Source organism: Gorilla gorilla, chromosome 1, assembly GCF_029281585.2.
Source record: "Gorilla gorilla gorilla isolate KB3781 chromosome 1, NHGRI_mGorGor1-v2.1_pri, whole genome shotgun sequence".
NCBI lineage: Eukaryota > Metazoa > Chordata > Mammalia > Primates > Hominidae > Gorilla > Gorilla gorilla.
Window position 1 is genome coordinate 228791987 of NC_073224.2, and position 13570 is coordinate 228805556.

The window sequence follows — 13570 nt, forward strand, 5'->3', positions numbered from 1 at the left end:
GTCACCCGCGCCGGTGGTTTCCGCCCTGTAGGCCCGCCTCTCCAGCAACCTGACACCTGCGCCGCGCCCCTTCACTGCGTTCCCCGCCCCTGCAGCGGCCACAGTGGTGCGGCCGGCGGCCGAGCGTTCTGAGTCACCCGGGACTGGAGGGTGAGTGACGGCGAGGCCGGGGTCGCCGGGAGGGAGATCCTGGAGCCGGCAAACAACCTCCCGGGGGCAAGGACGTGCTTGTGGGCGGGGAGCGCTGGAGGCCGGCCTGCCTCTCTTCTTGGGGGGGGCTGCCGGCTCCCCTGCGCACCCTTCGCGGGATTAGTGTAACTCCCAATGGCTACCACCTCCAGCGACCGCCAACCCTCAAGCGAAGACTGACTTTGGCTCCCTGCCTGGACGGAGGGGCCCCTGAGCCAGGGGTGGCGATCCCGCCCCTCTGACCGGCCCAGGCCCGTGTCCTCGCCCCCATCGGTGACTCAGTGACCTGGTAACTGGATTCTCGGCCACCTGGGCGCCGAGACGGCTTCTGGCTCCTGCCTTTTAAACCTGCCTCCCCGGCGAGCACCTGGAGAAGAGCGCTGGGCCCGGGGCACTGCGGTCCCTGGCGCCCACTGCGTCCCGCTGCGCACGGGGGTCCGCCGGGACCTTTCTGGAAGTCGTAGGCTTAGTATCCCAGTGCTTGGCGCAGACTAGTTGTTCAGTAAATGGCAGAGGCTTATTTTGAGAGAGTGGCAGCACCTGGCCCTTTGGCGCTCAGTGAATGTTGGCTATCACCGTGTGCCAAACTCTGGTGATACCCCAGGCAGGACACCGGTCCTGGTCTCAGGGAACTGGGGGAAGAGAAAGGAGACAGGCCTTTTCACCCACAGTTACAACCCAGGGTGCAATGGGAGTCCAGCTGATAACGGATAAATCGTGGGAGTTGGCTTACAAATATGGCACATGCCTGGCATATACTAGGAATGCAATAAGTCTTTGAAAATCAGAGGATTTACAGGTGGTTCAGCTTCCTCCTACTCTAGGTTCTGTTCCAGCAAGCAATTAACGAGGTGCGCCCTTAAAAGCTGGAGGAAAGCCAACTGGCTGCTCTTGCTGTTACTCCTCCCCTCCGCCCCCGTTCCTCACTCCCCACAGCCATCCCCACTGAGAATCTGGAGTTTGAGGTCAGAATGAAAGAGAGCAGCCCTAGAGGGAGAAAGCTTTGGCCCAGGGTTCTTAGTCTGGAATCAACTCCTTGTCTTTGGATGTACCCACGTGTAGTCTGTGCACCTGTGTGTTTCAGGGGAAGGGAGCAGTGCATTTAATCAGATTGTCAAGAGTCTAAGACCCCAAATGGTTAGGTACACAGGGTTAGTGGTGGACAGTCTGAAAGAAATGAACCTCACCTGGGCTTTCCTCTGTTGTGCCATGTCACCACACACCCATTCACTACTGTGTGTTTGCCCATTGCTGTGCAAGTGTTTTGTTTGTTTTTAAGTGTTTGTCTTATTTTCTTAACCAGACTGCCAGATGGCCCTATGCCCTCTGTTGGCCTGTCTGTGCCCTGGTGGCTCTGATTACTTGTTTCTGTTTTTTTTTTTTTTTTTTTTTTTTTTGAGACGGAGTTTTGCTTTTGTCGCCCAGGCTGGAGTGCTATGGCACAATCTTGGTTCACTGCAACCTCTGCCTTCCGGGTTCAAGCGATTCTCCTGCCTCAGCCTCCAGAGTAGCTGGGATTACAGGCGCCCGCCACCAAACCTGGCTAATTTTTATATTTTTAGTAGAGTCGGGATTTCACCATGTTGGCCAGGCTGGTCTCAAACTCCTGGCCTCAGGTGATCCACCCACCTCGGCCTCCCAAAGTGCTGGGATTACAGGTGTGTTTTTTGTTTTTTTAAGAGATGGAGTCTTGCTATGTTGCCCAGGCTGGCCTTGAACTCCTGGGCTCAGGCAATCCTTCTGCCTCAGCCTTCCCAGTAGATGGGTCACTGTGATGATTTGAATTGAATTCTGTGATGTGTAAGAAGAGCAGCCTGCAAGGCAAGCACAGATGGGGCAGCTTTTGTTCTGAGAAATTCGTGCCCTTACTGAACTTGGGTCTGGCTATTTTTGGAACATGGCCAGCATCAAGTTCTAACCCACAACACGGTCTTTTTGGAGTAGCATGAATTCAGGAGAAATCTGGCTGCATAGTCAAGCCCTCACCCCTTCCATCCTGTGCACGAACTGTTTCGAGTATCAGATGTTCCAGGCAGAGCCAGCCAGAGTGAGCTGTTCCTTCTCTGGAGCGTGATCTGGTATCCCTGAACGCCTGTTGGCCTCATCTCCACCAACCCCTGCAGTCTCTGCCCCTGAGTCCCCCTCCTTCCATCCGCCTCCCCTTACTAGAGCCTCAGCCCTCCCTCCTCGCTTGGAAGCCTTGCCCCCGCCCCCTTGTGCTGGCTGGAGCTCAAGCCTCTTCCTGTGTCGCAGCTCCGCCCAGTTGAACACACCCACTGGGGAAGGTGCCTCTGTTCCCTCCCCACACACTCTGGGCCTGAGCTGACAGAGATGGACCATCGAAAAGCCAGGGTCTTCCCAGCTGGGCACTACTGCCCCTCGCTAGGAATATGGGCCTCGCAGGTCGGCAGCGTGAGGTCCTCTGTGCCACCTTCCATCAGGTAGCTGTCACCGAGGAGCATGTTGCAGTGCCGGTGGGGGGCTGCCTTGCATGCAAGGAGCCTGGCAGCAGCGGAGGGCAAGGCTTTGAGTGAGGTGGCCCCGACAGCCATAGCTGAGGAGCATGGAGCCACTGGGAGGGGGCAGTGTCACCTTTTTTGGCCTTCCTCCTGGGTGGAAATACAGCGCCTCCGGCTTGAACCTGCCACTCAGGTGTCTTGATGTGTCGGGGGTGTGGCTGCCTGCCCCCTGATGCTCCCTGCCCCACCCCGTGCAGCAGGAACCCAGCCATGGTGAACGAAGCCAGAGGAAACAGCAGCCTCAACCCCTGCTTGGAGGGCAGTGCCAGTAGTGGCAGTGAGAGCTCCAAAGATAGTTCGAGATGTTCCACCCCGGGCCTGGACCCCGAGCGGCATGAGAGACTCCGGGAGAAGATGAGGCGGCGATTGGAATCTGGTGACAAGTGGTTCTCCCTGGAATTCTTCCCTCCTCGAACTGCTGAGGGAGCTGTCAATCTCATCTCAAGGTAAACTGATGCAAGGTTAAGGTGGGAGGGGGGAGTGGTGGTGCCTGGGGAGCGAACTGTCAGCCCTGAGGCTGGGCTGCCCTTTAACCCGGCAGAAAAAAGCAGCCGGAGGGGGCAGGAAGGAGAAGGGAGAGTGGGTCATCTGATCTGCAACTTCTCCGTTGCCTGTAAAAGTGCCTCCACAGTGTCAAGGTATTTTAGACACACTCTTCAATGGGTTAAAAATGTTGATTCTCACACTGTATTCTTTGAGGGAACTTGGGGGCTGGATCACGAGTGCAGTTTAGGAAGTCACAAAGCAGTGAGATCGTTTTCAGCAAGTTAGAAATTTGGATTATGCTTCTTGAACTCTAGAAATGCCAACTGAATTACATTAGCACTTCATGAATTGCAGTTTTTTTTAAGTTTATGCCTTTTACTGTATGCACGTCTCACGTGTCACTCCCAAGTTTTTGAAGTTTAAATGCACAAGGATGTTTAAATACACCGTTGATAGCTTGTAACACAAGTACTCGTGCACATCCAGGCTTTTTTTTTTGAGTCTTGTTTCGGAACTTGGCCTTGGTCTGCACAACTGTAAGCTGCTGCACAGGGCTTGGGGGGTGGCATGAAAGAAAGTGAGTCTGCTGACCCTCTTTCTAACTGTTCCTACAGCGAGGCTGTGCTTGCCACAGTTAGGATTCCCCTAACTCTCAGCCATGATGTCTTAACTCACCTGAGATAATAAACAGGCAAGCGCTGTGAAAAGTCTGAAGTGCTGCTCTCACACAAAATGATAGCGCTGTTGTTGTGTCTTACCTCTGTAATAGTGATCATAACGGCACCTCACATATACTGAGTATTCGGTTTGTACACCAGGCACTGTTCTAAGTTCTGTGGAACCAGCTGCCGTCATATTCTCCTAGTGTTATGGTTTTTTGTTGTTGCCTTTTTTTTTTTTTTTTTGAGACAGAATCTCACTCTGTGGCCCAGGCTGGAGTGCAGTGGTGTGATCTTGGCTCATTGCAACCTCTGCCTCCCGGCTCAAGCAATTCTCCTGCCTCAGCCTCTTAAGTAGCTGGGATTACAGGCGCCCACCACCACACCCAGCTAATTTTTGTATTTTTAGTAGAGATGAGGTTTCGCTATGTTGGCCAGGCGGTCTGGAACTCCTGACCTCAAGTGATCCACTCACTTCAGCCTCCTGAAGTGCTGGGATTACAGGCGTGAGCCACCACGCCCAGCATCCTAGTGTTATTATGAAGTGAGTACTAGTATCTGACGTGTCTTATAAATAAGGAAACAGAACTCACAGAGATTAAGTAATGTACCCAAGATCACACAGCTATAAGTAGCAAAGCCAGGATATGAACGCTGATTGGTCTGTCTCCAACCTTCATTGATGCTTCTCTAACTCCCGGGCCCCATGGGAAGGCAGTGACGGATGGTATTTCTCCTGGAACCTCTCTTCAGAAACAAACCCCCTACAGGTTTGACCGGATGGCAGCAGGCGGCCCCCTCTACATAGACGTGACCTGGCACCCAGCAGGTGACCCTGGCTCAGACAAGGAGACCTCCTCCATGATGATCGCCAGCACCGCCGTGAACTACTGTGGCCTGGAGACCATCCTGCACATGACCTGCTGCCGTCAGCGCCTGGAGGAGATCACGGGCCATCTGCACAAAGCTAAGCAGCTGGGCCTGAAGAACATCATGGCGCTGCGGGGAGGTGTGGAGCCAGCACTCCCCTACACTCTGGGTTCTGGCTTTCCCGGAGGCCACTTGGTAGCCCGAACTTGGTTCCTGAAATGGTCCTTTACTTCTTCCTGGGCCCCACGCTGAGGATCCGCAGGATCCCATCCCCGCCAGTAGTGTCAGTAGGCATTGTGGGTAGTGAGTCATCCTGGGCACCACACACAGGCAGCCACCTCTTCCACCTCTTGACCTCGACGTAGGAGTTCCATCGGGAATGCAGTCGCGGCCTGATAACCCTCTGCCTTGCCTACACCACTGCATCGATTGCTGGCTGCACCCAGCACTTGGCCCAATCACAGAGTAACAGAGTATCCAGGAGTGAGAACAGCCGGTTAGGCCTCTGGTGCCTGCTGTTGTCAGGCCACCTAAGAGTGGGAAGAGGGAGCCTGATGGGTGGGATCCTATGGCCTCGTGCTCCCCACCACAAGACGCCTTCACTTGAGATGAGTAGAACATTCTCCCAGGAGGCAGGAGCCCCCAGGCCGTGGGATGGGAGAGGGTGGCAGGCGTGCCCAGGTAGAAGTAGGGAAGGGCTCTCCAATCCTCCAGGCACAGTGAGGAGCAGCGGTGGTCTCCTATTCTCCACCGCCAGCACAGGGTCAGCATGCAGTGAATATTGAACTGGTGGGCTGCTTTTTTCCCTCCTGCTGTCTTACCAAGTGCTAGAAAGAGACGAACCAAACCTAAATAATATGAAGTTTCTGCCTTCCAGGGACTCACAGTCCTGGGTGTCGGGGCTAGGTAGAGGGAACAGAAAGGGTCTCTGGAGGTTGGGTGAGACCCAGTGACTATGACCTCCACCAACCCTGCAGACCCCATAGGTGACCAGTGGGAAGAGGAGGAGGGAGGCTTCAACTACGCAGTGGACCTGGTGAAGCACATCCGAAGTGAGTTTGGTGACTACTTTGACATCTGTGTGGCAGGTGAGTGGCTGGATCATCCTGGTGGCGGGGATGGAGCTAGGGAGGCTGAGATGCCCAGAGAGCCTGTCGGTGTTTGGTTCAGGACACAGTGATCAGGGGCACTCATGGGTCCATGCTGGGTGAAGGACATGCAGAGGTGAACTGCACCGTGTCCTTGCTCCTTTTGTATCACCCACTCCCCTCCTGGGCCTGCCACCATCGACCCCTAGCTTTTTGTTCCTCTGCCTGGCTGTGCCCTTAGCCTGCTTGGCCCTATTCTTTTCTTTAAAACGAAAGAGGGGTCTGGGCGCGGTGGCTCACGCCTGTAACCCCAACACTTTGGGAGGCCGAGGCAGGCAGATCACCTGAGGTCAGGAGTTTGAGACCTGCCTGGCCAACATAGCGAAACCCTGTCTCTACTAAAAATACAAAAATTAGCCAGGTGTGGTGGTGCACGGCTGTAGTCCCAGCTACTCAGGAGGCTGAGCCAGGAGAATCTCTTGGACCCAAGAGGCGGAGGTTGCAGTGAGCCGAGATGGTGCCACTGCACTCCAGCCTCAGTGACAGAGCAAGACTCCATCTCAAAAAAAAAAAAACAACACCCCACAAAAGAGGGATATTTACTAACAGGATTCCAGAGGGCAGGGAACCCAAGGTCAGGAGATGGCCTCAGACCTCACGAGGCACTGGAAGAAGTCAAAAAGCAAGGCCCTCCCTCATTCCCTCTGGGGCCACAGGGTCCCCCATCTCCGCTTCCCACTGCACATCTGTGCTTCATCTGGGAGACCTGATACCCATGCTTTTCCACACACCTGGCCTGCTCCTGAGTGTGCAGAGTGTCAGTTCCAGCCAGTTCCCCAGGCTAATAGACAGGCCTCCGTTCCAAATTCCCAGGAGAGAGAATCACCATTGGCCACAGCCACAAGACCAGGTTCCCCCAACAGAAATGAGTGGGTTGGACTTCTCTCCCACCCTTGAAGCTGAAGGCTGGCATTGAGCCCTCAGCGTCTCAGACAGGGCTCAGGTATGGCAAGACAGTGTGCACCAGGGACAGGAAGTCCCGGGATTGGCACATTTTCTGGGATGACAGTTTTTTTGCCAATATTTTGGGAGAAATTCTACCATTTTTATATTAAACATGGCTATGTTATGGAGTAGCATCTAAAGTGATATGAACTAAAAAAAAAAAGGCCAGGTGCGGTGGCTGAAGCCTATAATCCCAGCACTTTGGGAGGCCAAGGCGGGCGGATCATGAGATCAGGAGTTTGAGACCATCCTGTCCAACATAGTGAAACCCCGTCTCTACTAAAAATACAAAAATTAGCCGGGCGTGGTGGCGCGTGCCTGTAGTCCCAGCTACTTGGTAGGCCAAGGCAGGAGAATCGCTTGAACCCAGGAGGCGGAGCTTGCAGTGAGCCGAGATCGCACCAATGCACTGTAGCCTGGGCAACAGAGCCAGACTCCGTCTCAAAAAAAACAAAAAACCCAAAAAACAAACCACGTGGCTTCAAGAAAATTACATGTTGTGGGTGACTTTGGCCTTGTCCCTAACCCCCGATGGACATGTCCATTCTGTCAACAGGGGTGTTTAGGTGCTAAGTCTGGGAAGCACTGATTAGGAGTCAGAGAACAGACATTTCCAACTGTTAAATTGTCATCGCTTGTATCAGCCATAATATAGTCAGTTAATGGGGGAATGTGCACCAGTGATGGGTGTTAGGTGATAATGATTGGAAACTAGTGAAGCTGTGAACTCACAGTTGCTGAATGGTTTCTTACTTTGCTTATCAAGTGGGTAATGAAGATCAGTGGATTAGAAAACACCAACCTGTTGGGCATGGTAGCTCATGCCTGTAATCCCAGAGCTTTGGGAGACTGAGGCAGGAGATCAAGACCAGCCTGGGCAACATAGTGAGACCGTGTCTCTACAAAAAATAAAAACATTTAAAAAAAGAAAGCCCTCAACTGTTCATGATAGAAAAATAGAGTAAATAGCAAAATCTATACGTAATCAAATGCTAGATTTGTTTGGTGATATTTAGGTATTGTAGCTATAGTTTTCAGCTATTAAAAAGCCTTGTTGTTTCTGAAATTCCTACTGGGAAAATAGCTTTGTTATTCAAAGTGTGAAGCCCCATTGCTTTATCCTCCACTCCCTTACCCCTTGGAACAATAGTTTTTATATTCATTTTTGATGACTCTGGGTTTCTTAAGAACGGAACTGCCTTATCAGAGCAAAGCAGCTTGGCTTTCCGCCTGGCTCAGAGTCCTGCCCTGGGCTTGGGCTGATGAAACCAGCACTCCATGTAGTTTCATGAAGGCCTGTGGTCATCCTGCTTGCCTGACCGAGCAAGGCTGCTAGTAAGTTTAGTCATTGAGGAAAGGGGTCAGAGAGTTCACAGAGCTAGTAAGGAGCCTATGGGACATCTGATCCCACCTCCCAAGCAATTCTGGAATCCCATCTTCGGCATCCACTGCCCCTGTGTTTTCAGACTCCAGGAGCTCATTGTTTTGTGGGTGGCTTATAGTACTCTAGGCAGCTCTCTGAACCGGATGCTGGTTCTGCCATTAGAAACAACACAGAATATGACTAATAAAGAACTTCACTAGGGGGCTGGGTACAGTGGCTCATGCCTGTAATCTCAGCACTTTGGGAGGCCAAGGTGGGAGGATTGCTTGAGCCCAGAAGTTCCAGACAAACCTGGGCAAGATAGCAAGACCCCATCTCTGAAAAATAAATAATTAATTTAAAAAAATTTTTTTAATTAGCCAGATGTAGTGGCTTGCATCTGTAGTCCAAGCTACTCAGGAGACTGAAGTGGGAGATCACTTGTGCCCGGGAGTTCAAGGCCGCAGTGAGCCATGATTGCACCACTGCACTCTAGCCTGGGTGACAGAGCGAGACCCTGTCTCTGAAACAAAACAAAACAAAAAAACTCACCTATGGTGGATCCTTTTTTCCCAGGACAGACCTTTGGACATTTGAAAGGAGTTTCTGTATTCTTTTCATTCTTTTTTTTTTTTTTTTTTTGAGATGGAGTTTCGCTCTCGTTGCCCAGGCTAGAGTGCAATGGTACGATCTCGGCTCACTGCAACCTCTGTCTCGTGGGTTCGAGCAATTTTCCTGACTCAGCCTCCTGAGTAGCTATTACAGGCATACGCCACCACACCTGGCTAATTTTTGTATTTTTGGTAGAGACGGGGTTTCGCCATGTTGGCCAGGCTGGTCTCAAACTCCTGACCTCAGGTCATCCTCCTGCCTTGGCCTCCCAAAGTGCTGGGATTACAGACGTGAGCCACCGCACCCTGCCATCCATTATTTTCTTTGAAGAAAACATCACTTTCTTCAGTTCTTCCTTGTGTAACTTGGTTTTTAGCTTTTCACTATCTTGGACCCCTGAGTAATTTCAATGTTACATTAAAAACAATGTTTAATCCGGTGCCTAGAGAAAAGTCAAGCTTAGTACCCCAGATGCTGCCCAGCCAGTGCTAACTGTAGCATTTTCTCTTTTCCATGGCCACCAAGTGCAGGCCTGATTTGCTTGGCTGCTCAAGGCAGGACAGTGTGGGAGTCTGGAGCAATCCACCCCCACTCTTGGAACTGGGCTCTGAGCCACCTCCCCTGAGAGTCATCTCTGGGGTCAGAAGCATATCAGTCATGAGCCCAGCCACTCACTGTTTTAGTTCAGGCTGTGCTGTGCTGTTGGAAGGTGCAAGATCGGAGCCCCCAAAGCAGAGGACTCTCTCTGCCCAGTCCCTGTGGTCTCTTCATCCCTCGCCTTGAACAGGTGAAGGCCAGCCTCTCCCGACTGTCATCCCTATTGGCAGGTTACCCCAAAGGCCACCCCGAAGCAGGGAGCTTTGAGGCTGACCTGAAGCACTTGAAGGAGAAGGTGTCTGCGGGAGCCGATTTCATCATCACGCAGCTTTTCTTTGAGGCTGACACATTCTTCCGCTTTGTGAAGGCATGCACCGACATGGGCATCACTTGCCCCATCGTCCCCGGGATCTTTCCCATCCAGGTGAGGGGCCCAGGAGAGCCCATAAGCTCCCTCCACCCTGCTCTCACCGCACCGTCCTCGCACAGGCTGGGGGCTCTGGGTGGAGTGCTGAGTTCGCTGAGTTCTTCCCAGATCTCCTATCAGGTCCAGAACTTGCACAGCGTTGCTTGGCCACCCCATTTTGGTTACCTCTAATTTTCCCCCCAAAACCCAGCAACAGTGTCTGTTGAGGGGTTTGTTGTACTTTGGCCGACAAGCATCACCAAAAGGGATTCTAATTCTCATTACAAATCCTGCTTAAATCAGTGTTTCCCAAAGGTGGCTGTCATCAGAACCACTTGATAAGCTTTTTCAAAAAATGGATCTCCAGGTCCCACCCCTGGAGGTTCTCACTCAGTAAATCTGAGGGAGGTCCTCGGAATGTGTGTTTTGCTTCTTGAGCTTGGCAGGTGATTCGGATGATCAGTGCAGCATGGGAACAGCTGGGTTAGATGACACCATGTTACCAACAGACACATCTAGGGCTAAAAAGGCTGGCTCAACCCAAGGCTGGAATGCTTAGGGCAGCTGCTCTACTCTGTAAAAAGTGGGAAGGCTGGGCATAGTGGCACATGCCTGTAGTCCCGGCTACTTGAGAAGCTGAGACAGGAGGATGACTTGAGCCCTGGCATTTGAGAGCAGCGAGACCCAGTCTCTAAAAACAGAAAATAGGGGAGAAAACAGCAGGCCAAGCCCAGGTGTGCTCCTGGAATATGATCGGACTTTCGTGGGTCCCTCTGCCTGACACTGCGGTTGGCATGGAGGTTGGAAGGGGGAGAAGTATTTAAGGTGGGAGATGGGCTGGCCAGCGGCCGCCACAGCCCCTCATGTCTTGGACAGGGCTACCACTCCCTTCGGCAGCTTGTGAAGCTGTCCAAGCTGGAGGTGCCACAGGAGATCAAGGACGTGATTGAGCCCATCAAAGACAACGATGCTGCCATCCGCAACTATGGCATCGAGCTGGCCGTGAGCCTGTGCCAGGAGCTTCTGGCCAGTGGCTTGGTGCCAGGCCTCCACTTCTACACCCTCAACCGCGAGATGGCTACCACAGAGGTGCTGAAGCGCCTGGGGATGTGGACTGAGGACCCCAGGTGAGGGCAGTGGCCCAGAGATCCCCAGAGGAGGGTCCAAGAGCAGTCCTGGCTGCAGTGCTGGCTCCCCACGGTGGTACAGACGGATGTCTGTGCCATGGCTAGCTGGGCACACCGAAGGCTCCAGTCTCAGAGGCATCAGATGGAAGAACCCAGCCTTAGTGGTGCTCCCCTGCTTCCAGCTCCCTCTAGCCAATCCCTTGTCTCAATTCTCTGTCCCCATCCTCACCCAGGCGTCCCCTACCCTGGGCTCTCAGCGCCCACCCCAAGCGCCGAGAGGAAGATGTACGTCCCATCTTCTGGGCCTCCAGACCAAAGAGTTACATCTACCGTACCCAGGAGTGGGATGAGTTCCCTAACGGCCGCTGGTGAGGGCCTGCAGACCTTCCTTGCAAATACATCTTTGTTCTTGGGAGGGGGAGGGCAGAAGAAGTTTGCATGCTTGTGGTTGACCTGGGATGAGTCGGGGCAGGATTTACAGGAATGGCCTCCTGGGCATGTGGTGGCACTGCCCTCTGTCGGGAGTGTGCCCTGACCTCTGGGCACCCCTCTGCCAGGGGCAATTCCTCTTCCCCTGCCTTTGGGGAGCTGAAGGACTACTACCTCTTCTACCTGAAGAGCAAGTCCCCCAAGGAGGAGCTGCTGAAGATGTGGGGAGAGGAGCTGACCAGTGAAGAAAGTGTCTTTGAAGTCTTTGTTCTTTACCTCTCGGGAGAGCCAAACCGGAATGGTCACAAAGTGAGTGATGCTGGAGTGGGGTCCCTGGTTCATCCCCTGCCCCTGGCCTGACCCCAGCTGCAGGCCAGGCTGCAGGGCTGTGACTTCCCCACCCTGTGCCCTCCTCTCCATGCTGTGGACATGGCACCTTGGCAAAGGGAGAAGGGTAAATTGGGAGACCTCCACCTGGAAGGGCTTAGGGAGGCAAAGACAGGCTGGGTCTTTGTTGGGGGCCGTGAGAGGGACTCAGGGTGCCAAACCTGATGGTCGCCCCAGCCAGCTCACCGTCTCTCCCAGGTGACTTGCCTGCCCTGGAATGATGAGCCCCTGGCGGCCGAGACCAGCCTGCTGAAGGAGGAGCTGCTGCGGGTGAACCGCCAGGGCATCCTCACCATCAACTCACAGCCCAACATCAACGGGAAGCCATCCTCCGACCCCATCGTGGGCTGGGGCCCCAGCGGGGGCTATGTCTTCCAGAAGGTGTGGTAGGGAGGCACGGGGTGCCCCCCTCTCTTGACCAGCACCCATGGGTTCCCCAGAGCTTAGGACAGAGCAACTTGCCTCTCCTGGGCTCTTAAATTTTGAATGAGCATGGATTGGAGCAGATGGGAGCTCATGCTTTAAGTCAGATAGACCTGGCTGGGCACGGAGCCCGGCCAGCACTTTGGGAGGCCAAGGCGGATGGATCACTTGAGCCCAGGAGTTTGAGACCAGCCTGGGCAACATGGTGAAACCATTTCTCTACAAAAAATACAAAAATGACCGAGGCATGGTGATGCACACCTGTAGTCCCAGGTACTTAGGGGGCTGGGGTGAGAGGATCGCTTGAGTCCGAGAGGTTGAGGCTCCAGTAAGCCATATTTTGCCTCTGCACTCCAGCCTGGCCCAAAAAGTGAGACCCTGTCTCAAAAAAAAAAAAAAAAAAAAAAAAGATTGGCCGGGCTTGGTGGCTCATGCCTGTAATCCCAGCACTTTAGGAGGCCAAGGTGGGCAGATCACAAGGTCAGGAGTTCGAGACCAGCCTGACAAACATGATGAAACCCCATCTCTACTAAAAATACAAAAATTAGCCGGGTGTGGTGGCAGGCGCCTGTAGTTGCAGCTACTTGGGAGGCTGAGGCAGGAGAATCGCTTGAACCCGGGAGACGGAGGTTGCAGTGAGCTGAGATCATGCCACTGCACTCCAGCCTGGGCGACAGAGCAAGACTCCATCTCAAAAAAAAAAAAAAAGATAGAAATCAGACGTATGGAGGCAGGTCACTCGACCTCTCTGAGCCTGGTTTTCTCGTCTGTAAAATGGGATGTAGCTTGTGTTCTGGGCATGAAACTTAACAAAGCATGTAACATGCTTGGCACATGGTAAGAGCAGGAAGCACTCCCTGAAAGGCAGCTGCTGTTACTATCCTGAGTTGACACCTTTCTCCCAGGGCTGCTGGAGTTAACATTATGTTCTGATCTAAGGCCCACGGGCCCTGGAGCAGAAAGACCTGAGTTTGAGGACCAGCTCTGCTGTTTACTGTCAGAGTAGCCAACGTGCTCAACTTCCCTGAACCCACTTTCCTCACGTGGGGATCACTGTGCCCAGCCTCCAGTATTATGAACATTCTAGCAAATGAGTTTGAGTAAACCCAGCTTAATCCCTGATAGGCACTGGTTCTAGAGGAGATGTCAATGTCATTGTCACCTTGCATTGGGGAGGATGGAATGTGTGGGGCCTCTCTTCCATGACTCAGCCTGTCAAACCAGTTGCTGCTGTTCAGAAATGGCTTCTTCGTGGAGTGTTCCCTGACTGATTGGGAGAGGGGTGGCCGATAGCCCTCAGACCTGTCCAGACTGAGAAACTCACGTCCCCACTCCCCTCACCCTTTGCTTATGGACGTGCCAACGCCACAGTTCATTATTCCGCCCACATGGCTGCCAGTAGTCCTGATA

General features: G+C 53.2%; 1 protein-coding gene across 9 annotated transcripts in view; it reads left to right on the forward strand.

Moving 5' to 3' along the window:
* Positions 1-13570, forward strand: part of MTHFR (methylenetetrahydrofolate reductase) — a 20272-nt gene continuing 6702 nt past the window's right edge. For 3 of the 9 annotated variants that reach the window (XM_019011222.4, XM_019011241.4, XM_019011226.4), the window contains exons 1-9: positions 160-2630; positions 2906-3154; positions 4624-4862; positions 5701-5811; positions 9619-9812; positions 10671-10921; positions 11155-11289; positions 11479-11659; positions 11936-12118. In XM_019011222.4, the coding sequence (XP_018866767.1) occupies positions 2521-2630; positions 2906-3154; positions 4624-4862; positions 5701-5811; positions 9619-9812; positions 10671-10921; positions 11155-11289; positions 11479-11659; positions 11936-12118 (1653 nt within the window). In that variant the 5' untranslated portion in view covers positions 160-2520. The other 6 variants (XM_055384551.2, XM_055384544.2, XM_004024658.5 and 3 more) reach the window with 5 other exon arrangements.